A 26,411-nucleotide genomic window follows, 5' to 3' on the forward strand; every position below is an offset into this window, starting at 1 on the left:
GATATTTTGCTCCAAAATTATTCAATCCTTTTATTTTGAAGATCACATGAGGAGGAAAAAATGCTCTAAACCAATGGTAAATTTCCTAAAGCTACAGAAATACACCTAAAATTTGGGGCTTTTGTTAAAATATCTACTAAAGAGGAGGATAACCAAATAGAATCAAGGTAAATGGACCCAGGTGTATCTCCAGCAACTCAGTTTCATCTGCAAGTTAATGCGACTAATTTAGAAGGGCAGGTTTATTTACAAATATGCCCAACTTAAAACTTAAAAGTATTTAGGGATCTCTGCATAAAATCCACTAAAGAGGACAGCTAGCTAGCTGTCATTCCTTCTGGTACCCCCTTTATATGAGAACAAATCACTTCCTGTTTAGTCTGAAATTCGCTGAGGACTTCCTGTGCAAACAAGTGGCAAAAAAACAAACAAAAAAAAAACCCGGCTGAGAATAAACTGTACATGAAAGAAGGAACGAGGCCATGTCTGGACTGCTGGCTGACACTATCTGAAATGACAACCCAAAGGCAAAGATGATCCAGTCCTCACGCAGCCCGCTAACTGATCTGGTATGGAGGACTGTAATGCAATGTGAATGGATCCCAGGGTCCCAGAGAAGAACACGCACTCCACAAAGCCTGTCACTGCAATGTGCCTGCTCCTGGTAAAACCAGTGACACAGCCTCTCAGGCTGCAGGGAGTGGCTGCTGCTCTCTCCCCTGTATAGACTGCCTGAGGCAAACAGGCTCTGATTTCACACTTTTTACCAAAGAAGTATGGAAAAGCAAATTAATGATTTACCTTTACACGAAATAATTTAACCAATGTAGACTCTCCCTAGCATCTTCTACTTACATGAAGTACAACATAAAGATTTAAGCTTTCAAATCTAACAGACCTGGGTTTGAATCCTGACTGAGAAGTTCTGTGACTTTGGTCAAGTAATTTAGCACCTTGGGGACAGTACCCTCCTCACGAGGTGGTCCTGAGGGTGAAATGATATGATGTACTGGAAGTGGCTCAGTGCCTAGAGCGCAGTAGTTGCCCAACAATGTGAGAAGGGCGGAGTGTTTTCCATTGTTACACACTGTAGCAACCGGTAACAATGCATCAGGTGAGGCTCTCCCTTAAAAATGCCGTACCATTTAAACTGTTAGCTGAAGAATCTGAACACACAAGGAAGACCATCCGGATTTAAGCGACATTCTCTTGGCCAACCCCAACCAGGCAGCATTTGCCAGTCAAAACTAACATAACAATAGCACTGTTCTTCAATAAAACCTTGAAGCTTCCAAATAAACTGCTGTTATAGAATTTTAAAAAATGGGAACTTTAAGAGAGCTGCCAGGAAGCTACTTCCAATCACTATAATGCCTTCTGACCATAGTTCTAGTAAACAGACAATAAATTTTAATCTCATACTTCTTCCACCCTCTCAATACTAGAGCAAGATGATGAGGTGTGTTCTAACAGTCTAAGTTAGCTAGAAAATTTAGCCTCCATCAACTGAATACTTACTAAGCACCGGATCCTTGCTTAAATTCTTTTTTTTTTTTTTGCGGTACATGGGCCTCTCACTGTTGTGGCCTCTCCCGTCGCGGAGCACAGGCTCCGGACGCGCAGGCTCAGCGGCCACGGCTCACGGGCCCAGCCGCTCCGCGGCACGTGGGATCTTCCCAGACCGGGGCACAGACCCGTGTCCCCTGCATCGGCAGGCAGACTCTCAACCACTGCGCCACCAGGGAAGCCCTACTTAAATTCTTTATATGTATTATTTCATTCCAGATTCACAACAGATCTGTAGATATGGGTGTTAAAATTTAAAACTCCATTTTACAGATGAAGAAGCGGAATCCCAGAAAAATTCAGTTACTTGCCCAAGTCAGTTCTGACTACAAAACCTGCGTTCTTAACCACTATGGTTCACTACCTTCCTCTGAAAGTTCTTGGGATATGTGGAATTAAATAAATGATTAAATGATTAAGGGTACACTGACAATCTGAAGAACTTCTAAAGGTAATAAAGACTCACATAAAATACCAGGGATCTTTAAGCTGGGCAAGGGAAGAATGGGGCATGATGACAGCTATTTCAAATAGCTACAGGACTATCTCATGAAAAGAGAGCAGATGACTTTGTATAGTCATGTTGGGAGAGATAAGAGAGGCAGTTTTGGCCAGAGAAATTAAAAAAAACAAAAAACCCCCAGCTGTTTAAAAAGGAAAGGACTGCTCTGTAAGTATTCGAAGCAGAGGCTGCAACCTACCTGCCATACTCATTGTCAAGGAGATTCTGCTGTCAGGTGGAAGGCTAAATTAGAGAGCCGCTCTTTTTTTTTTAAAGGTAACTTTAAAATATATTTATTTATTTATTTAGTTTTGCCTGCGTTGGGTCTTCGTCGCTGCGCGCGGGCTTTCTCTAGTTGCGGCGAGCAGGGGATGCTCTTCATTGGGGTACGCGGGCTTCTCACTGCGATGGCTTCTCTTGCTGCGGAGCACGGGTTCTAGGTGCGCGGGGGGCTTCAGTAGTTGTGGCGCACGGGCTTAGCTGCTCCGCGGCATGTGGGATCTTCCCAGACCAGGGCTCGAACCCGTGTCCCCTGCATTGGCAGGCAGATTCTTAACCACTGCGCCACCAGGGAAGTCCCAGAGAGCTGCTCTTATCCCTCTCACCTCAAAGAGTCTAATAAGATCTAACCTAGTTCAGCACTTCAACTTACAAAACAGAGAGTAAGCTTTGGCAAGGGCATCAACTCCCGTTGTTGACTGACATGGATATTCATTCTCATTCTCTCTAAGATTTAAACAAACTCTGCTTTACAGAATGTCAAAATACTTCCTTGAAATAACTGAAGGCTCTCTAGGGTGTCACAAAATCAGGCAGGGATTCTTGCACAACTAATTCTAAACCTTCCTAGGAAGGAAATCAGACTTTGTGGTGCATGCCAAGAATTGGACCAGACTGTTGACATAACAAGCAACACCTCAGGCATCTGAAGGGTTACTGGGCACATGTCAAGATGGAAATGCCATTCTTCTGAGTGGCCTGCCAGATGTCCCAGTCCCAGGTCCGATATGTGTCACTCATTAGGGAGTCAGTGGAGCACCCTCAGCAGCAGGTCCTTGGAGAGAAGAAAATAACACCATCCCAACATCTCTCTTCTTTTAGGCTCACTCATTAGCAGGCTGAACTGAAAAAAGCATCTAGCCAGAGGAAACCAAGCCCTGAGAACAAACTACACATCTGCACGTCTAACTTTAGAGTCTGACTGGGTCCAAAATGGAAAATAATAGTGATTAATCACGAGTGGCCATGTGCTAGACACACTGTGCTAGGTGCTCTGCACAGTTATCTGAAACCTCACAACCACCCTTCGAGGTAAGGGTTATTAACCCCATTTTACAGATGAGAGAACAAAGGCTCAGACAGATTCACACCCAACACTGAGAGCCAGGATTCAGAGGCCAGTGATGTACGAATGTCAAAGCCCCAGTTCCTTCCCCTACATGAACTATCTCCATGATGAAACACACCGCTGACAGAAACAAAGGACTGGGTCAGCTCAAATCATCTTCACCTTGCCCTCTGGATAGATATTTTTTGAATAAATAACGTAGTCCATTGTTCTTTACTGCACAGTTTCCTTAAAAACATGCCTGATTTTTAGTCTTGATACTAACCAGGTGGCAAAGGAAACAAAGAAATAAAACAATAGCTTGTGCCAGTGTTGCAACTGGGGAGAAATGGTGATTGGAATTTGGCCTCTGGCCTCTTGGCCTTTCTGAAACAAGACAGAGCATAAAGGGGGAAACTCCTGCTTATGGGACAGTAACGCCCACCCCAAAGCTCCTCCAAGATCCAACGGGGCAAGAAAATGATTAGAATGCCAGCCAAAGAATACTAACAGCCAAGAGAAGGAGCGCTTCTATCAGCCTGTAAAATGACTGGGTTCCAGAGCCTGATGTGCAATTGACACTCAATACATTTCTTGAACAACAACGGTTTCCAGTAATGTACAAGGCCAATGTTCCTTTATATTTTTTTCAAGTTTAGCTGAGATGATGACTATCTCTGTGGGTACCAGAGTATTTTTTTTTGTCTTCTAACATTGTTCTGCTCTTACTAGGATGTGAGGTGAGGTTCAGAACGTCATGTTCATACCGACAGTAGTATTATCACAGACTCCGTTTTAAAAAACAGATGAGGTCATGAATTTCCTGTATCACTCTGTGAGCACTGAACAAGGGACAGTCATCTACATACACAGATGACCGTTTTCCTAACACGCTAAGTTTCCAGTGTGCAGCAATCCAGGCATTTTTCCTTTTTAATGAATTATACCCAAGGTCACCTACAGACTAGCAGCAGAGCTAATACTAAAGTCATCTCTCGCCCTCAGTGAACTTACAATCTAATGGGCATTAGAGAAGATATATGTCTACAGCAAGCAAAGGTGATCTAGATATCAGATAAAAACCAACTGAGTCACAAAGAAAAAAGAAGTCTCCCACAGCCTCAATGGAGAGGTCAGCCACTCTTTCTGGATAAAGAATATTCTATCTTCTATGGAAACAGCAGGTACAGCTATTCAGTGATCCTAAACTGCCAACTTCAAATATTCTCTCCCCGTCTCCATAAATACCCATATCCATGTCAAATTACTTATCCAGATTTTAGGGTCAGAAAACGCGTTCACTGGAGTTGTACCACCTAGCACAGCCTTTTAAATGCTTGGTAACATACCTAATACAGCAAATAAAAAACAGGATCCAGTCCTGCGTTTCTGTTTTTTAAGGAGGAATGCCATATACAGAATGTAGTCTGCAACAGGGACGGTGTCCTCTGAGTGGGGCAATTCTCCCTCTTGAGAGTGAAACTGATACCAGCAGAGCCCTCGAGGGTCACACACATGGTTTGCCAAGTTGTATAGTGGCACACCCTGAACTAACTGTAACTGGTAGGAATCTCAGAAAAACCAAAAGATCCCATAAACTACATTACTCTAGGTTTCCCCCAAAGCGTTTCCTTGCGTTCTATATTCAACATTACGGCTTTCTGATTGGTGACGATTCCCTCGTATTTCCGACACAGCTTCAAAAGGACCCTTTCAATTAAGTTACTCCCTCATGCCCCACATGTATTCTTGGCTGACTGGTGCTCCCCCTTCTGGCTCTGAAAAAATCTAAGCCCAAGTTCAAGAGAAAACCTGGGGACGGATCTGTTCTGACTGGCAAAGTCTATTATGAAAGCACAAATGCTCAGCCTCGTCTCCTTCAAGCTAGCAGTTAGCACTATGACCCGGTCACTCTCCCACTTGGAGCATCTTTATTTAGGGATGAACCAGGAAGTAGCACGAAGTCTCCTAGCATCCCTAACCCTCCCTCTGGCACGGTGGGAAAAGAAAGGCATGTCATCCCCTCATAGGCACCAAATAAATAGAGACCATAGCTTTTTGCCCTATAAAGGCATGAATCTGGGTCAATCCCTGTTGCCTTCTCAGGCTGAATGGCCAATGCAGTAGGGGGCCTGAGCAGGGAGGAGGGTCCACTAGTTCCAGGAAGTGTTTATAAACATTCCTGCCTGGTTCGACACCCACTGAATCTGGACTTTCCAGAGCTGTGGGGGTCAGTTTTCACCTGCTAGCCTCCCCTCAAATACTGTATAAAAAGCATTCAGAAGGCCTTTCTCTATGGAAGTAGAGGTGATCCCTGATTTGAGCTGAAATAATCTGAGTTCCTACAAAGATATTTCAGTATCACTAGGTGGTAGAGGAGAACAAGTTGGCCCAGTGAAGATCAGAGCAATTCTCTGTTCTTTGAAAAATAGATTTGGGTTGACTATTGTAATTTTTTTCTTTTTTAAAAGAACAGGTATGCTCTAAGCTAAAGCAGATAGTTAAAGATAGCGTATTTTTGTCACCAAAAACAAACTACAGCAGTTCTTTGGGCTTAAAATAAACTGAGAACCGAGTGACACCAGTTCAAAACAATTTCTCAAAGTTCCAGTTGCTATTTCAGTGACTCCATGCCTTTTTTGTCCTCTACTCAAGTAGACACTGAAGCTAGAAACAAACAGCACTACGCTGTTCTTAGGGGGCAGTGTGGGGAAATAGATGTTGCTAGATAATAAGCAAAGTCCTTTGTCTAAAATGAACAAATTGACTGGACTGACTGAGTACTCCAACTGTGTGCCTGGCTATGGAATAGTACCATCTTTCCTGGAGACGGGACTCTAAAAACCCACTGGAAGCAGAAGTCAGGAGAGTGGGGTTCCAAAATCTCAACTTCCACTCAGTAACTACACTAATTTGGGGGCACTGAGACTCAGTCTCCTCATCCCTAAAACCAGGATTTTAAAAAATCACTTCCTTAAGATTGTTAAGAGAAATAGATGAAAAATTGATGTGAAAATGCCTGGTACTGTACCTGGCATACAGTAGGTATTCAATAAATGTAGGAAGGTACAAAGTCTTTCACATGGGATCCGTAGCCCTCTGTTATTCTGCCCAGTTCTCCCTCACCCTCTAGCCTCACAGTAGCCGCTCTAGGTCTCTTTCAAGTCTTAGCACATGCCACATTTCTTTCAGCTCCAAGTTCCACACTGTTTTCTCAAAAGCTCGACCCAGGAAGCCTCCATCTTCACTGACTTTGCCTGCCATCCTTTCAGTCTCAGCTTTATATATCATTTCCTCTGGGAGCTTTCCCAGATATCCTAGGTGAGTGTAAAACTCCTTGCTATACAGTTCCTTAGCACCCTGCACCTCCGCTCCGGCAACATTCAAAATGCACGTAAATACACGTATAAAATCTATCATTCTCTGTTACGGTAAACTAGATGAACGCAACTACCACACATATGATACTTAGCACAACACCAGGCATACAAGTGCTCAGGAAATGCCCGTGCGTGGAGGTGAATGTTTCCTTCCTAAAAGAATGAATGAACATGTGCTTTGGAGCAAGAGTACTTCTTTTTTTTTTTTTTTTTTTTTTTTTTTTTTTTGCAGTACGCGGGCCCCTCACTGCTGTGGCCTCTCCCGTTGCGGAGCACAGGCTCCGGACGCGCAGGCTCAGCAGCCATGGCTCACGGGCCCAGCCGCTCCACGGCATGTGGGATCTTCCCAGACCGGGGCACGAACCCGTGTCCCCTGCATCGGCAGGCGGACTCTCAACCACTGCGCCACCAGGGAAGCCCCAAGAGTACTTCTTTTAAAAGATAAAATTCTTTCGGGATTCAGAAAATGCAAGGTCAAGTCAGCGCCCCTACCCCACTTTTAAGACCAAGGTATTTATCTGGACTTAGAGCTCATGGGGCAGGGCTTAGCCTTTTCTGAAGCACACACTGAGAGTCTTTCCCGAGCAGGTTACAAAGAGCTCATATTTCATACCATTTCAGCTTGTCAAAATGCAACATCCCTCCCTGTGGAGCGAGCAGTCCAATTCCCCAGCTGGTTTTTATTCACACTAGAAACTTTAACTCCGTTCTAGGCCTCACAAAATGAGAGCTGTGTCCACACAAAGCCACAACAACCAGCCAATTCACTGAATCCAATGAAATAAGCCAATTCACTGGGGGGGGGGGGGGGGGCGGGGGGGACACAAACTGTCAAACTGGTTACTTGGTGCCTTATAGACCAAACAATGCGTGATTGAATTGGTTTGCTTTTCAATAGGTTGTCTTGTCATGTGGTAGCTGGAGTGAGTGAAAGATTTTCTTTATCATTCTGTTTTTGTCTTTTTTTTAAAAACCCCACAAAACAAGAGCACGTCAGATAGAAGGGTAAAATAGCCGGTAACGTCTCCTCTAAATCTGTGGCCAAGCACAACGAATTCAGCAGTCTGAGCTTGCCCGAACAGCACATTGTGTGCAGCAAGGCACCCCAGCCTGTTTTTTGGCTTTAAAATAAGACCCTGCTGGTCCTGATCTCATCTTTGCAAACGCATGGCACTGGGAGACAGAGACCATGTGCAATGACAACTCTTTACAGACAAAGCATCTATTCATGGACCCCACTGAAGTGCAAGCGTAGATTTTCAATTTCATTCAGCTGAGTGCGGAAGGCTCCCACTATGAGGGTGGGTTACTAAATGGTTCAGCTGGGAAAAGGACCCAGAATGAGAGTCAGCTGCTTTACAGTTTGCACTTTCATGAGCAGAAATGAAAGCCATTCCCTCACTCTAACTCCAGTTTTACAGTAAGGAGCTAATCTAGCATATGAGCCAAGGGCACTGAGCAATTTCTCTTTCTCCACATCACACAGGTATCCAGAGCACAGCTTTTTTGGTTGTTGTTAGGGCTGTCGCTAGGGTAAGGGCGGAGAAAGCAGCCAAGTAACACACAGGGTTAAAACTTATACAAAAGGGAGGGACAATGTTGGTCCCTCAAGCTCTCAGCCAGACCAGACCAGTCTTCTCGCATCCTTGAATACAACATGCATATTTTCACCTTCAAGCCTTTCCCCACCTCACACCACTTCTTCAATTCTACTCATTCTTCAAGGTCAAGTTAAATAATAATAACTAACGCTTATCCAGCATGCACTGTGCTCAGTGTCTTACAGGCACAATCTCATCCCATCTCCCACACCGTATGAGAAAGGTGCTACTAAGTCCGCCCCTTTTGCGGAAGGGACGTGGAGAGGTGAATCAAGTGCCCGAAGGCCCAGTAAGGAAGAGGAGGAACTGGGTTTTGACTTAGGCCCCCTGATTCCCAGAGCTCCTGATCACCACACATTGCACTACCTTAACCACCCCCAGCACAGGATGTCTGCTCTGCCCCACACAGACCCCCTCCCCTCCCCCTCTTAGGCAGAGCACCTATTTTCAGAAGCCGTGTAGGTCTTGCTGCCTCAACTGGGTGCTAAGGTCTGGGCAGGACGGGTCTGTGCCATTTCCCCAGTGGTGTGTGGCATGCAGGAGGAACTAAGTGTGTTTTCCATTACCAAACGGCTCTCCCCTCACTTCAAATAAATACTGTACTGCTTTGGCATGCCAATAAAAATCAAAGGCCAAATCCCCCATGTAGGGGCTGGCTTGGCATTCTCTGACCCATGGTACCTTGCTTTCCCAGTAAACAAGCGTCAGTCTGATTTCTTAACGGCAGCAAATTTTAATAGGAGGTTTGCTCCAACCAGGAACAGCATGAAAACTTTGCTTATCTCTGCACTAGGATGACAAAGCAGCTACTCTCATTTTAAGGCACCATTTTCCAAGGCAGGAAAAGACAATTTCACCTTTTACTCACTCTTTCCAAAGGATACTCCTAAACGACTTCTGGCACGCTACTGATCTTGGGCCAGAGGTATCATTTTTATTTGACTAGGAGAGGTGTGGCCCACGTAACCAAGACAGACGGGAAGCCGACCACTTCTTGCGTGCTGACCCGGCAACCCGGCGCGAGGCAGCTCCGGGTTAGGAGGCACTCATTGCCGGCGTGGAGGCGGCCATCCCAGAGGCTCACGGCAACCAGCTGCTCTCTGCTGAGCCTACTCTCTAAAACACAGCTTGTCTGGGAGTGTGTTTTAAAAGCTTTATTTCCAACAGTATTAAAAACGTAGCTTGAAGTCGGAAAACCCGTTATGATCCGCAATGTGGTATTATGCCACCTTCCTAATTCCCAGGTGTGCAGACACCTCCACACTCAAAAGACTGTCAGCGTTTAGATACGCTGCGCTGGCAATAGTCTTCACTGGGAGTGGAGGAGGAAAAGAAGAAAGCCAAAATGTTCGAAACGTTTGGATTCCAGTACCATCAAACAGGAGAGCTCTGGGGAAATACTGGCAGGCTGGTCAGGCTACTTTCTGGCTTCCTAATAAGAGCTGCTTTCCACCGGTCTGCCCGCTAACTTGGAGAACAAAATACTGCAGGCGGATAAAGGTATAGAAATGTAAAAGCAAACCACAGGGAGAGCAAACAGAAGAATGCCTATGACATTTACTGATACACAGCTCAAAACGGGAGGGGAACAGAACACACAACGATACTGCCCTGCCCTTTCTGAAATTCTATAGGTAAGAAAATTCTGGAAGCTCTGGCCAGTGGTGATTAAGAAGCATGCTGTATGCTGTCAGGGAACACAAAGTGAATAGGTCTTCCCTGTGAGGGCCACGGCACCATGTTCCTCCGTCTCCAAGGACCCTCTTAACCGATATGAGCTGCAGAACCTGCCTCCAGATAATACACAATGCTGGGGGCGGGCCCGCACTAACAGAGTCTGTTGACAGGGTCCTGTTGTGGTGTCTCACCAAGATGTCTTTCTCTGAAAAACATAAAGGTATTTCCCCTACTCTAAATGGGGAAAAAATAAAGTTGAGAAATACCTTTTCTATCTCAAAGCCTAAGCCCAAGAGGACAGGGCACACTGCCCTGCACAGCGCAATTCCACACAAGATAAAGAGACTTCATTTGCTCCTACATTTGGGGCTGTTTCCTCTACATCCGACAGCAGGCCTGACATTCCTAACACACATGGTTTACTTTTTCCTTCTTTTCCCCTTCCTGCCCCACTTGTGGTTCCTAAATCAAATCCGAAGCTCTCACTGATAGCAGCAACAACTCACTCAAGGAGCTGGAGGGCACTCCAATTTTACAAACACGGGACAGGTTTATAATGCAAAGAGACAAGATTATTTTTCATTTAGGTACTTGAAGACCCTTCACTGATTTATGTGTGTAAATAAAATAACCATCTAATTTTTCCTAATCTAAAATGCAGCAACCTTTACAGAGCAGCAAGGGGGGAAAGGAGCATTTAAGAGATGTACGGATGAAATGTTTGCTTCTCAGTCAAAGACTGAGGACTGTGATTCTGGGTTCTGCTGTTTAAGTGAAGAAAGGCCAAGCACACTGTCACTGGCCTGGCTGTTTGTCAGGACCCTGACAAGTTCTGCATGATCTGCTCATTTTGGTAATTGCCTAACTATTGTTTTGGACAAAGACAGCTCGGGCTATCTATCCCAAGCCCTCACCACTTGAGAGCTACCAGTAGTAGCTATCTGAGACACTGCTTATTTTTTAATGCTAAGTCAAAGAGTAAAGACACACACACACACACAACACACACACCCAGGGCAGTTTTTCACCAGGGTAAGCTGTCCTTGGAAATCTTCATCATCATCAATGAACTCTTACCAAGGCACTGTGCAAGCCACTCCTATAACTCACGCCTACACTTGGGTCTTACCTTAGTGTTCCTTCTTAGACTGCGAAGAATGTTCCTCCTCCTTGGGTCTTCATCTGTCTCATATGGAATGACGGCGCTGTCCCCTTTATAACCCTGGGATGCCTGATCCTCCTCTTTTTTTCGGATGGGCCCAAGCTCATCATCGCTCCCCACGGTGAAGCTGGTTCGATAACTAGCAAACCTCCCCAGCCGGCTGCATCTCGTCCTGTACAGCACTGGCTTGCTCACGATGGATACCTTGCGTCCTCGCTCTAGAGAACTAGTGTCCATTTCGCTGTCGGAACCATTCCCACTGCCATTGGACTGGGCTTTGTTGATATTCCGAATGGTGATGATTTTGCCTTGGGTGCTGTCGTGGGGCACTGAGTATATGTTTTCTTCTTCGTTCCTTGGCTTGACCACAGCATCCATGGGTTCGGCATAATCAGAAGGATCGAACCCATCTGGAGGTAGCCAGGTGCTAGAAGACACAGACTTCCTCTGTCCATCTCTATGGCCTTGGTCTAAATAAGACAGATCCCCCTTTGTAATTTCAAAATGGACAGGAGGCTTTGGTTTGACTGGCGGAGGTACTTTGTTGTTCAGTTTACTCTCAAAATTGCTCATGATGAAAGACAGCCCATCATTTCCCTCCAGTTCCATAGAGAGCTTAGAATGGTCTTTGGACAGAGAGGGCAGTGACGTGTCTTCTCGAAACAGGCTATAAGAAGGGGGCTCGATATCTTCTTCAGAATCCTGCAGGTTTGAGTTGCAGAGCGGAGAGCCTGCCCGGGGGGAGTTAAACACCTCTTCTGTGGTGCTGCAGGCCTCGGCAGCATTGTCGTACATATGAGTAGCCTCGATTATGTTCTTTTTGTCCACCACATCTTTAAAAAATGGGTGGAAGATCTCAAGTTTATGCTGGGGTTGGCTACAGGGGATACTTGTGAACTTTCCGTCAATTTCTTGAGCAATCTCCTCCCCCTCAGTCAGCTGTTCCCGACTTAAGTCATTATCCAGGACATCTATAGCGCCGTCAGTGAGTGCAACCAGCTGGATGGGGATAATATCCTGCACTTCACAAAGAAAGGCACGTAACATAGCCAAGGAGGCCTTACGTTTGGCTGAATAGAAAACAATGTACCCATGGACCAATCGGCTTTTTCTGATGCTAAATGAGGAATGGTATGAAAGAAGAGACAGTTCGATGCGCTTCTTGTGTAGTCCGATTGGTAGTTCAAGTAAAACAGAGTTGTTGCTTCCGCAATGGGAAGACTTACAGGTTTGGGACTGAAGGACAGGAAAGAGTATGTCATCTGCACTAAAAGGATCTCCACACATCAGACACATGACAATTCGCAGGTCAACATCAGCCAGATCTTTGATGCTAGCCGTAGAACTGACCAGGTTTAAGTTACGCTTGGAGTCCAGAAGTCCTTTCAAAACTTGACTGATTTGCTTTTCGTTAATGTTGCGTCCGTAACCAATGCCAGCAGAAGCAGGGTCGAGAAAGACACACTGAAGTTTGCTAGCAATCTGCTGACCTTGCTGTATTAAGCTATGCAGGGTCTCTCCACTGGTGTCTCCTCTTTTGTTAACCAAAATTAAGGTCAGAGGGAGATGGACTAAATGATTATCTCGCCTGCCAAGTGTGGACTCTCTGCTCTTCTCTATACTCTCCACCACATAGGACAGAGACTCCTTTGAATTGTAAAGGCAGAGACAACCATGGGGTTGAAACGTTGGTGTTTGGAAAGAGTTCACAGGAAGCCTGACATTCCCTTCTATTGGCCTCAGGGAGAGCTCATACATTTTACCATCTATTACATACTTATCATCATTTGTACAAAGAGCTCGAATCTCATTGGCCAACTCTCGTGCAAGGCCATCCTTGCCCAAGATCACCAAGTTGATTCTATCAATGTTGGGGTCGGAAAGTGAATTTTTCTGATTCCGGTCAGATGGTCGGATAAACCGAGAACTAATCAAGTGCTCGATCTTAGCATCCACACAGGCGGGGCAGCTAGGGCATGTTTCCTTTGTTGGGTGGTACACAAAATGAATGTGCTTCAGAATAAGGGCATCACGCTCTGCTTGGAGCTTCTGTAGTGCCTTAAATCGCTGCTCCTCCCCCAGAACATCCTGAATGACACCCATCTTCTCCTTGCTGGGCTTAGCATCCAGCTCCAGCTCATAAAACAATTCCGAATATTCCAAAAGCAGCTCCTGAAACTCTTCCTTTGCTTTGTCTATAATTTGCTTTTGGTGTTTGCCATAAATATCCAAGTATACAGATTCTTCTAGCCACTGATAGAAATCTTCATTCATAATAAAACTGCGGGCCTCTTCCCAAGGCTTTCCAGGAGTTATGAAAGGAGAGGTCTCCAGGTTTTCTTTGAATGCCCTTCTCATCTCAGCTCTTTTCCTCTCATTCCGCAGCTTCTCTAAGTGGGCCTCGTACAGCTGCTCCGCAGGGACGGTATCCATTAAGTCAAAGGGAATCCGCTCGTTCTCGATGTTGTCAATGTGGCTGGTGGCATCCCACGGTGTCTCTTCAAGCACAACAAACCACTTCAAGAATTCTGGCTTGGTCTCCAAGAGCTTTTTGGCTTTTATGCAGCTTAGGTGGTCTATTTCATCTAGATTGGGTATAAGAGCTTCAAAAGCTAGTGGGAGGGCTGCCAGGTACAGCTTCCTCCTGCGCTCGATATGCTCATGCTTGAGGCGATGGATGTGCTGGAGAAATAGCTTCTTGGCTTTCTGAGTCCCTTCCAGGTAGACATAATCCTGGTATTCAGGAGAGGCCTGCATCTTTCGGCTGACACTCAACCAATTCTCATTGTGGTTTTTCACAATGCGACTCACCAGCCACTCATACTTGTCTTTTGCTGTAGCTATCTGCTGACTCTGCTGCTTGAGAGCTTCAAAATAAGGAATGATTTTCGTCTTTCCCCGACTTTTATCAATGAGTTGCACTAAGGTGCTGAAAGCTAAGTCCACATTTACATTGGATCTTGCTGAGGTCTCCACAACCTGGAGGTTCTTTTTGCTTAAGGCAAAAGTATGTGCATCTCTAATGTACCGCTCCACGCCCTCATCACACTTAGTCAGGACCACCACTATGGGCTTTTTTGTTTTTGCAAGCTGATTGTAGAGATTAGAGACAAACTTGAGCTGGTCATCAAAGTTCCTATTCATGCCCCTGCTAACATCAATACCAAGAAGAAAACCATCAATTAGCAGCTTTCCATCTGGCATTTGTTTCTGCTCAAAGTCCTGCTCCAGCCCCAGCTGGTCAGTGCAAAAGTACATGAGTTTTTCAGCTGATGCGAGCTTGGTTGCAGCAGCTCTCTTGATATAGGGCTGCAGGGCCGTGCTCCGGTGAGGTTGAAAAGTCTGATCATCAATGAATTCAGTCTGCTCCACAACGTGCATCTTACATTCCACACAGTCCTCCAGGGAACGGCTAACTTCTCCCCAGTAGAGAAAGTGGTCATTATTGACCACTCGCCCACCAAAGTCACTGGTGCTGAGGACAGAGGTATGGTCCAAGTGAAACTCGTCAGCGCTCGGGCGCACAAAGCGGTTGCACAAACAAGACTTCCCAATGCCGCACTGGCCCTTCTCCTTCTCCGTCCCAGACAATCCCACCACACTGATGTTGTAGGTGGGAATGCGGACATCTTGCTTTCTTGCCATCATCATCGTCGACACATCCTGCCACAATCAGCTACTTCCAAGATCAGATTAGTGTTTTCCAGTGGACCCAATGGCTTCCCCACATTATCACTGGGGACCGGCTGCCCACGAAGCAAAAGTGTCAGATCTCATCGTGCTTGTATACCAGTACGAGGTTAGTTTTTGCCACTTCTCATCACCAAATAGCCAACATTTCTTCCTAGGTGGGGGAGGAAAAAAGAAAACCAATCAGCATCATAATTTTGAAAACAATTTTAATCACCAAACAATAGGAAAAATCAATTTTATTGTTCAACAAATAATCATAGTGAGCATCAAATGTACGAGGCCTTAAGTTGGGTAAAGACATAAGAGCAAATAAGACTGACATCTGGACTTCCCTGGTGGCGCAGTGGTTTAGAATCCGCCTGCCAAAGCAGGGGACACAGGTTCAAGCCCTGGTCCGGGAAGATCCCACATGCCGTGGAGCAACTAAGCCCATGTACTGCAACTACTGAGCCCACCTGCTGCAACTACTGAAGCCCACATGCCTAGAGCCCATGCTCCGCAACAAGGGAAACCACCGCGATGAGATGGCCGCGTACTGCAACGAAGAGTAGCCCCTGCTCGCCGCAACTACAGAAAGCCTGAGCACAGCAATGAAGACCCAATGCAGCCAAAAATAAAAAAATAAATAAAAACGAGAATCTGCCAACAGCAAAGAATGTAAGAAGTGGTGAAATAGCCAAAGCATTTGCACTAAAGGCAATCTACAAAGCAAGGCAGTTTACAATTATTTAAAAAAAAAAAAAAAAAGACTGACATCTGTGTACCCTCAGAGGTACAATGTCATCTAATGGAGGAAGACACATAAGTAAGCAGTGTGCTAAGGGCTAAAACAAGGGCTTGCAAGCTCCTTGGAAAAATGGCTGATTCCAGGGCTAGGGCAGGGTTGGTACAATATGAGCCTGGAACATCTTATTGTACAAGAAAGGAAGGAAGTGCTTGAAAGAATGATAGGGTACCTCACAAGGACACAGGAGCCAGTTTGAAGGGGCACCCATTGGTCAAATCTGGGACCCTATGAACATCAAAATAATACAGTAATAGTACAGTAATGAATTACAAGCCACTGCAAAAGTAGGAACTTGAGTTCATAATCCTGGATCAGACAAGAATCATCACTCGATGCTGATCGGGGGTGGGGGGGGGAGTTTTGATGAGGAGCAGGATCTTGCGCAGAAATGAGGTCTCCTGAGAGACTACTTATTAGCTGCAAATGGAAGAAGGAAAACAAACACACACTAATTACACGGTGGAGATACTGGGCAGCACTTTGGGTAATGAAAATTATCACCACCAAAGAGCCAGAAGGACATCACAGGTCTCCAGATGTGATACCCCAGGAGGATACAACATCACTGTGCAGTATGATGGCCTAGAATGCACTACCTCAACCTAATCACAAGGAAACATCAGACAAACACAAAATGAGCAAGATTCTATTACGGCCGGTGCGGGGGGTGGGGCGGGGGTGTGTGTGCATTTCTGTACTTAAAAAAAAAAATCAGAGTCATAATAGACAGAGAATGGCTTTGTAAATAAATATTCCAGATTAGAGGAGGCTACAGAGACATCCTAACTAAATGCAATTATCTGACCCTAGACTGAATTCTGTATGGGGTGGGGGTGGAGGGGCAGGAGGAGAAAGGCTATTCAGAACATCATTAGATCAATTAATAACACTGGACTATGAATGGAATTAGATAAAAGTATTCTATCAGTGTAAATTTATGAAGTTTATACCTATCATGTGAGAGAAAAGCCCTACTCTTAGGAAATACACACTGAAGTATTCAGAGGGAAAAGACCATAATGTATGTGACTGGTCCAAAAAAAAAAAAAAAAATCACACCTATATATTGAGAGAGACTAAGAATGCAAACAAGGTAAAATATTAACAACAGGTGAATCTGGGTTAAATGTACAGGATATTCCTTTGTGCTATTTTAATTTCTGCAACTTCTCTAAGTTTGTAATTATTTCCAAATAAAAGGTTTTTTTGTTTTTTTGAAGGGTATGAATATGGGTGGTTCCCTGACGAGAACGTAAGCCCTGTGAGGGTAAGGCCTACCCCTGCCTTCTTCACTCTGTGTCCTCAAGCTACGAGAACATGTTTGACACAAATATTTACTGAAGGAATGAATAAATGAATGACTATTAGAGCTTATTAAAGGGTCCCCAAACCCAGCCTTTTAGATTTAGGAAAGCCTTGCTAGAGGAAGTTCCATCTCAGGCGAGACCTAAAGTAGAGGGGCTGAAATGTTGCAGACTCCTCTCTCTCCAGAAAAGGGCATTCATTCCCCATGCGAGAACCAGTTGAACTTGAGTGTGTATGGGGAGATGGGTGAGATGCATTAGCAAGTAGGCAGGGACCAGATTAAGCCACTTTCAAAGAGCTTTGATTCTTCCCCAAAGGCTACGGGGAGTCACAGACTGTGGCTGTGAAGTGGCACCTTAAAGGATCTAAAGTTTGAATAGCTGAAGTCATAAAATGTTATGATGTCTTACAAAGTCTTTAGCAGCTTTCCAGCTGAAATAAGTAAAATATGTAGTCTTTGGCTGCCGCTACATAAATGTTCTTCTGGTTGCTACAGTTTATACTGCACTGCAGTCTACTTCCACACGTAAATATAACTGTGCAATTGCTGAAGCTGTAGCCAAATGAAGTCTCCCGAGACACTCCAAAGAGAATTTAAAATAAACAGCAATTTTCTTTTGAATCTCATTTATGCTTGGTAGGAACCCAGCATTTCCACAACCTTCATATTTTTCTGAGAGCCTATCTCACAAGAGGTGCCACAGGAAGTCAGACCACAATACATTATTCTGACTGATACAAGGGGGCAACAAATGGGAGAGCACAACTGTCCCCTATGATGATAACCCTGAAAGGTCAAAGACCTTTCCCAAAAATCCGTGTCTTCCTTTGATAACCCAGAAAGCCAAACCCTCTATGGAGACAAAATGTGGCTAGATGGTATGTAAAAATTGTTTGACCATTTCTCAAAAGAGAAATCTCAATGCCTGTAAGTAATCGCCTCCAGATAACCTACTGGCATGCTCCTATGGAAGCCAAGCTCCAGACTTCAGGAGGAGCAAGCGGGACAGCTATGGGAAAGAGAGAAAAAAACCCAACCTTCCCCATCCCCCACTTCCCTAGGTGATTGCGTACATAAGTAAAATTATAAGACGCTTATGAACATCTAAAGCATGTTTACACACATCCTCTGAAATACCTGAAAAGGAAAGATTTATATGAAATCAAAGTGCTTTTTGCACATTATTCTGTAGTACACATATACAATTTTTTTAAATTTATTAATTTGTTTATTATTTATTTTTGGCTGTGTTGGGTCTTGGTTGCTGCGCATGGGCTTCCTTTAGTTGCGGCCAGCGGGGGCTACTCTTCGTTGCGGTGCGTGGGCTTCTCATTGCGATGGCTTCTCTTGTTGCGGAGCACAGGCTCTAGGTGCACGGGCTTCAGTAGTTGTGGCATGCGGGCTTCAGTAGTTGTGGCTCGCGGGATCTAGAGTGCAGGCTCAGTAGTTGTGGTACACGGGTTTAGTTGCTCCACAGCATGTGGGATCTTCCCGGACCAGGGCTCGAACCCGTGTTCCCTGCATTGGCAGGCGGATTCTTAACCTCTGCACCACCAGGGAAGTCCCTACAATTTTTGTTTTAATGAGGCTTTAACAGAGTCTCAGGTAGGAATGCTGACGAAGGTTTAAGGAAGTCAAGGGTGCTCACCTAACAGAGCCCTTCTCTATCATTCCTCATCCCAGGGTCTGGCAGGAGCCAAGGCCACCCACTTGACCAATCTTGAAATGCAACTTGGCGACACAGGTCCTACTTCAAGCAACTGCTGCATGCAGCTGGCAAATCATCCCACTTACCCTCTGTAAAGTGGGCCGAATAATCTACCTCTTCACAGAAATCTCAGGAAAACAAAACCCCAACCTGCTCTTAAACCTCAAGAAATAAAGATATTGGTTTAATTTTGAACTAAACTAAAATGCATAGTCCATGCAACACCTTGTTCCTTACAATTTTTTTTTAGGCAGGATATTCTATTTAGTCCATTCAAATCAATGTCTCAGTTATCTGAAGGATGCTACAGAAAAGAAAACACTCTTGACTCTCAAGAATGGAGCAACTGATATTTTAAACCCAGAATGCTGCTGGCTGAGCTAAAAAAGCTACAAAAATGAGAATTAAGTGGCATGGGAGTGGTTAATTTTTGGACACCTGGTAACTTTCCACTTGTTAGAAACCTAACAGTTTCCCTGGTATAAGTATACTCTTCTTACATGTCTGTCTTTGATGTCTAGATAATGCAGTTTTACTAGTTCCTCAATTGGACTGAATTACATGGTAAACAAAGACTTATAAATCTAAAAACGTCTCAAACACTTGGTTTAAAGGAAATAACCTTAAGTGCTTGGTCACAAACACGTTCAACTTTTCTAAGAGGTGGGTAAAAAAAATTAGCTGAGTCACTAAATTTAATGATCTGAAGACCACAAAGAAAGAGAAAGTAGAAGACGGCATGTCCAAGACTTCGCAATGTCTTCAGAGTGTAAATCTGATGGGAACTGGTGTTCTTAGTGGGCAACTAAGCTACTCAAACAACAAAATCTGAACACCCATTCTAATAATTTGCCAATACTAATCCTTTTAAAACTGAAGAGTTACAATAGAGGAGGAAAAAAGTATTCTTTAAAACAGTAATTCCGGGCTTCCCTGGTGGCACAGTGGTTGGGAGTCCGCCTGCCAATGCAGGGGACACACGGGTTCGAGCCCTGGCCTGGGAGGATCCCACATGCCACAGAGCAACTAAGTCCATGCGCCACAGCTGCTGCGCCTGCGCTCTAGAGCTCACGTGCCACAACTACTGAGACCTCGTGCCACAACTACTGAAGCCCACGCTCCTGGAGCCCGTGCCTCACAACGGGGGAGGCCACTGCAGTGAGAAGCCCGCGCACCACAACGACGAGTGGCCCCCACTCGACGCAACCAGAGAAAGCCCGTGCACAGCAGCGAAGACCCAGTGCAGCCAAAAAATTTTTTAAATAATTAATTAAAAAAAAAAAACAGTAACTCCTTTTATCTTTAAGCTTTACTGAGCTACTTGTATTAGAAAAATAAAAACACAGAACCTAACATTTAGCTTCACATTTGAAGGCGTAAGTCCACTTCTTCAGGAAGAAAAATACTCCAGGAGTATTTTCAATTCTTTGTCACAAATATAGGCTGAACATAATGCAGGGACTTCCCTGGCGGTCCAGTGCTTGAGACTTTGCCTTCCCATGCAGGGGGTGCAGGTTCGATCCCTGGTCGGGGAGCTGGGATCCCACATGCCTTGCAGCCAGAAAACCAAGATACAGGACAGAGGCAATACTGTAACAAATTCAGTAATTTTCAATTTCCACTTTGAAAATGGTCCACATCAAAAAAACAAACAAACAAAACCATAATACAAACATCTGAGAGCTTTTTTAGAACTTGTCACCAAGCTTCCGGAGTTATTTGACTTGTTTAACCAAGACAGTAGCTCCACAAAGAGCGCCTCAACTGGAAGGTAGGAAGAGGGGTGTTTTCTTTTTTAACACCTCTACAGAACACCCAGGGCAAGAAGAGGTAACATTCCCAAGATAGTACACATTTCATAGGACACAGAAATGCCACTGTGATCCAGCATTACTATGACTGCTCAAGTTCAGCAGCCCAGTGTGTGTTTCACCCTTCCATCCACAACCTCACACCCCCTACCCCCACCCCCAAGAGGAAATGTTTCTGGGCTCTGTGATCTAGAATGCCCTGTTAAGACACAGATCTACATACCACCAGTATTCATAACCAAAACTACTCTCTCTGCCTGTGAGACTAGCCAACAAATTCTGAAAATGCATTTCGTTTCGAACAACCATATACAGAACACCACCAAACTAATAATAATATAACACTGTAAAATAATTATATATAGGATAATATAAGGAAATAATTTCATAGTGAGCTACTAGCAAAGGAAGCAAAATCCTTGTTACCATAATTTTTCTTAATTCCAATAGGAGAATGGAATGGAAATACGCATTTTAATTTAACAGAAAGCAGAGCATTTTCTAAATGTCCTTAATACCTCATACTTCTAAACACATTAAATTTCTGAATGGATTTTCAAAACTATGAATTACCATCAAGAGCTGGTTAAAATGTCTGCATTAAGTAGATACATGATAAGACTCACTGCTCTACAGAGGGGAGGGGAAGAACAAAAGGAAGGGATCTAAGCAGGAAGCATTTTCCCTGTAAGAAAGATTCCTTAAGAATTTTTCAGAGGAATTTACTTTCCAAACAGGCCAGGAAGGATGCGATATAAAAGCTCCAGTAAGGGCTTCCCTGGTGGCGCAGTGGTTGAGAGTCCGCCTGCCGATGCAGGGGACACAGGTTCGTGCCCCAGTCCGGGAAGATCCCACATGCCGCGGAGCGCCAAGGCCATGGCCGCTGAGCCTGCAGGTCCGGAGCCTGTGCTCCGCAACGGGAGAGGCCACAACAGTGAGAGGCCCGTGTACCGCAAAAAAAAAAAAAAAAAAAGTTCCAGTAAGAAGAGAATACGACTCTCTGGTCTACTGAACCACTGAATTTAAACAAAATAGTCTTTAAAAACCCAATGTTTCTATTTTCACATTATTAAATGTTAAAGTAAAATTTCCTACGGTTTTTATTTGTTTTCCTTCACAAAAAGAAATTAAAGTTGGAAGTGGAATCCAAGGTCCTCGTTTATCCAATTAATTCATCTGTGAAATCCAAATAAATTTACAGAACCTTAAGAGTTAGTGATGTACACAAATGATGCATCAGAGTATTTAGCTATAAATAGGAATTATCATCCTTATAAATCTGACACCAAAATACAGAGGGAGTCTTCACTTCTTCTGTGTGATTTCTATTGAAACGTGAAGAAATGCCCTTGCTCCGCTCATCTCTTTACCGCATGAGAAGTATCTTTTGAAATGACTACAACTGAAATGACAACATCGAACTTAACAAGCACAACACAGCCTCTAACACTGAATAAAAGAGAAAGGTAGGCCATTTGATGGCCCCAGTTACAGAACAGCTAAATTCTCCTTCCTTCATAATATTTCAGAGACGTTAACCATTTTTTTTTTTTTTTTTGTTAACCATTTTTGTATCACTCTAGTCTCTAATCCTTAGAATTAAGAACTGAACTGTCCATCAACCAAATCAAATACATATTTATATCTAAGACAAGGTGATGAAACAAAGAAGAAACAGGACCCTGTCCTTGCTGGTGAGAATCTAATAATTTACTAGAGATACAATATTTTAACTTAAAAAATAACTAGATCACAGACAATAAATGGCATAGACCAGACTTCCCTGGTGGCGCAGTGGCTGGGAGTCCACCTGCCAATGCAGGGGACATGGGTTCGAGCCCTGGTCCGGGAAGATTCCACATGCCAAGGAGCAACTAAGCCTATACGCCATGACTACTGAGCCTGCACTCTAGAGCCCACGAGCCACAACTACTGAGCCCGCGTGCCACAACTACCGACGCCCGCGTGCCTAGAGCCCGTGCTCCACAACAAGAGAAGCCACCGCAATGAGAAGCCCGCACGCTGCAACAAAGAGTAGCCCCCACTCAACGCAACTAGAGAAAACCTGTGTGCAGCAATGAAGACCCAATGCAGCCAAAAATAAGTAAATAAATTTATTAAAAAATAAATAAATAAAAAATAAATAGCATAGACCATTTCCTGGGATCCAGAGAAAGGAAGAGGGGATCATTCAGATCTGGGATAGACTGGGAATGGTGGGATAGACTGGGAATGGTGTCAGAGCAGAATTAAAATTTGAATTGGTACATAAAAGACTGGCAGGGCTTGGAGAGATGGCCCAGGTACTCTAAAGACATGAAAGGGTATGAATGACGGTGACCAAAATGGAACAGCAGCAGATACGTTTCAGGACATACTGACTGGCACAGAGTTTTTGTCCGTGGAAGGTAGAAGACAAGAAGGTCAGCAGGGCTCAGACTATGAACAGACTGTATTTTTACCTGTGAGAATCTAACGTGAAAATAATCTTTTATCCCACCAGTGTTACTTATTGTTGGTAACACTGCTTACCTCAACTCCACACCGAACAAATTAACACAGTCCTAAGGAGATGATCATCTTAACGTGAAAGAAAACACCATTTGAATATGGCAATTATATTTTCTACCGTTCAGTCCAATGCAAATTCAAATAACATGGTAGGTAAGGGCAGAAAGCACGGATTTTACAAAGGAAGCAAAGAGCAAATATTTGCCCGGAATAGTACTGGTGGTTGCTCCCACTAGCACAGGCTACATACACCTACTCCTGTTTAGCGTAGGAGGGAGGATTTCCTCAAAGCCACAGAATCTTGCTATATCCCCAGGGCTCTGGGTACAGGAAATCTCTGAAATGGGTCATCTTGATCTTTGGAAAGACTGATTTAAGTGTTTCACCATCTGGTCTTGAAACATGTAATCTCATACAACAGATGGGCTATTCTTGGACAATGGGTATGTATGTGCACTCAGCTCTTACTATGCGCTGTGCAATGGCCAGCACTCTCCAGAGGGCCCAATGAAGAAAACACAAAGGGATCAAACACAATTTTCAAGGACTGATAACTCAGATGACTCTTTTGAAAATAATTTGGCCCAAAGTTAATTTTTTAAAGAACAGCTATGAAAGATTCTCTGACATTACATATATAATTTTTACAAATGTCTCTTAATGCTCCTTTTTTTTTTTTTAAGATTTATTATTTACTTATTTATTTTTGGCTGCATTGGGCCTACGTTGCAGCATGCGGGGTCTTCACTGCGGCACGCGGGATCTTTCGTTGAGGCGCACAGGCTCTTCGTTGTAGTGCGCAGGCTTCTCTCTGGTTGCGGCGTGTGGGTTTTCTCTCCTCTAGTTGTGGGGAGCAGGCTCCAGGGCACGTGGGCTCTGTAGTTTGTGGCACGTGGACTCTAGTTGCGGCGCAAGAGCTCATTAGTTGTGGCGCACGGGCTTAGTTGCCCGTGGCATGTGGGATCTTAGTTCCCTGACCAGGTATCAACCCGTGTCCCCTGCACTGTAAGGCGGATTCTTTACCACTGGACCACCAGGGAAGTTCCAATGCGCCTCTTGATTTATCTTCCCCCCAAACCCTGGTAAAGGTACCTCAAATTCCAGCGTAGAAAAACACAGCTCCGTTATCCTACCATCATAGCCGGCCCACACAGAATAAAGCAAATAGCCCATTTTTCACCATGACACAGTTCTTATGCAGAACTCTACAAGCCGGTCCCAAAGAAACAAAATTTCTAAGCCAAGTTATTCACAGGATGAAATCAAATTCCCCTGATGAATGAAGGGAGCTGCTTTCAGCAAAAGCACTTCCTTAAACTTTATCCTCAGCAGCTTTCTCTCAGGTAACTCTGAAGTTCTGATCAGGCTATCTGATCAAAGCAACTATAAACAAAGACAAAAGTGAAGGCTGAGAAATCTTTCTCACTAATGCAGCACAATTTCTCTGGGTTACCTATATTAAGAACAATAACAACACACAATTTCTGATAACCTGCAAAAATATTCCACGCCAAAGGAAATGCAACACCAAAGCCAACTGGAAACTGAAATTACTCGAATCCACCTTGGTATCACAGCCTATCTACCATTAATACAGTGAGCTAAGATCCTTACCAAACCAAGATACAAAAACACAGCCACATATATGTATAGCCGATTCACTTTGTTATAAAGCAGAAACTAACACACCACTGTAAAGCAATTATAATCCAATAAAGATGTTTAAAAACAAACAAAAAAAAACGCAGCCACATCTTACCTCTGAATTTCCTGGTATTTGGGCCAATTTTACATTGATTTTTGAAATGGTAAAGAAAACCTATAAAATTATCTCAGCAGTTGCTTCTGAGCACTTCTGATCTATTCAGTTTTTTTTTAAAAGTTCAGTAGAAAAAAACAAAGTTTTTTTGAAAGAACATTCTCCAAAATAATTTATCTGAATATACAAAAGTGAAGGTACCGTCCAGCCAAATGTGTCTTGCAGAGGAAGAAACAGGCATTTCTGTCAATTGGGAAAAATAGGTCGGCTTGTTTTCAAGTCCAACAGTAAGCCTTACTATTCTGTTCCCCTGGTGGCAGTCTAAGACATGAGGATTTCAGCCCATTATCTCTAATTATTCCTCACTACTCATTTGCATTATTCTATAAGTTGCCAGTCCTAAAGCAGACTGCTGCTAGTAATAAAAATTATGCCACATGTATGAACTTTTTTAATAAGAACAGTTGGTTTTATTTAATTCACCTGTACTGAAGATAAGACCAATGGTCACAGAGAAACATAAGAGAACAACTTCTAAATCCAGCAAATTTTAGTAGGGAACAATCTGAATTCACAGATTAAAGAACTTATTTAGGACTCACACTAGTAAACCAACACTTATATTTCTCCTTTCCATTTTCTAGCCTCCACACTTACTTATATACTTGCCTTGCTTCAAATAAAGTTAAAAGCAGAGGTCTGAGAGAAATGGAAAATGAACAGTTACAAGACAGAACATAGGAAGGAGGCTGGAATTAGCACAAAATCATGCCTTAGGCTCAATTCATCATATTTGAAAATCTGCTAAATTGAGGTGTTTATCCCTATCTTCTAGAGGTGATGGATTTATGAATTAATACATTTAACACAAAATGGATTTTCTGAATGAGAAGATGTTACACGTAGGCACTATTAACAAAAAGGTATTATGAAAAATATTTCTTACTCAAATATTTATCACCTCACTATCTGAAAAGCATATCTCAGGTTCCTACTTTGAGGCTAGGAAAGGAGGTACGATAGAAAAAGGATACGAGCAGAGCTTCTGTTCTATTTCTTGACCTGGGTTGGTTACACGGGTAGGGTATTCACTTCATAATTGTTCAGACTGTACATGCTTTATACACTTTTCTCTACAGTTTTTAAAAAAGGATACAATTCAGAGAAATGAAGAAACACAGGTTCACATAGCTAGGAAGTAGAGCTGGGATTTGAACACACCCCTCTCTCAACCACTGGGATTCTCTCCCTTGTATATTAGGCCTCTCTGCCTGGGGTCCTGTCAAACAGGTGACTCTAATCCTCACGTGCCAATGAGAAGAACAGTTGAGGAGCAGTGCCCTGGAGGGCCCCGGATGTAACTGGCAGCTCTTCAGGGCTATGGAGAAGGCTGAGCAGGTGGAACACCAGACCTTCCGGCCTTGAAACAGAGCAACTCAATTTGATCTATTTTATATGCTGGGATTCCACATATAAAGAAAAGAATTTTTTCAACTTCTATAGTTTTTTAAAAAGCTCAAAAAACTTCATGGTTCAAAAACCAATTTAATAAGCAGACATTTGGTGGTCTAATTCCCAAGATTTTGCCAAGAGTCAAGAGTCAAAAAGAGTCTCCTGTCTG

At 43.8% G+C, this 26,411-nt stretch overlaps 1 protein-coding gene across 1 annotated transcript in view; it reads right to left on the reverse strand.

The window, feature by feature from the left end:
• The window catches only part of ARHGAP35 (Rho GTPase activating protein 35), a 120,157-nt gene that overhangs the window by 61,154 nt on the left and 32,592 nt on the right, over positions 1-26,411 (reverse strand). The window contains exon 2 of the mRNA XM_032612289.1: positions 11,183-15,059. Coding sequence (XP_032468180.1) covers positions 11,183-14,866 — 3,684 coding nt within the window. The 5' untranslated portion in view covers positions 14,867-15,059. The remainder of the gene's footprint in view (positions 1-11,182; positions 15,060-26,411) is intronic.

The sequence above is a fragment of the Phocoena sinus genome, chromosome 19 (genome assembly GCF_008692025.1).
Source record: "Phocoena sinus isolate mPhoSin1 chromosome 19, mPhoSin1.pri, whole genome shotgun sequence".
Taxonomy (NCBI): Eukaryota; Metazoa; Chordata; class Mammalia; order Artiodactyla; family Phocoenidae; genus Phocoena; species Phocoena sinus.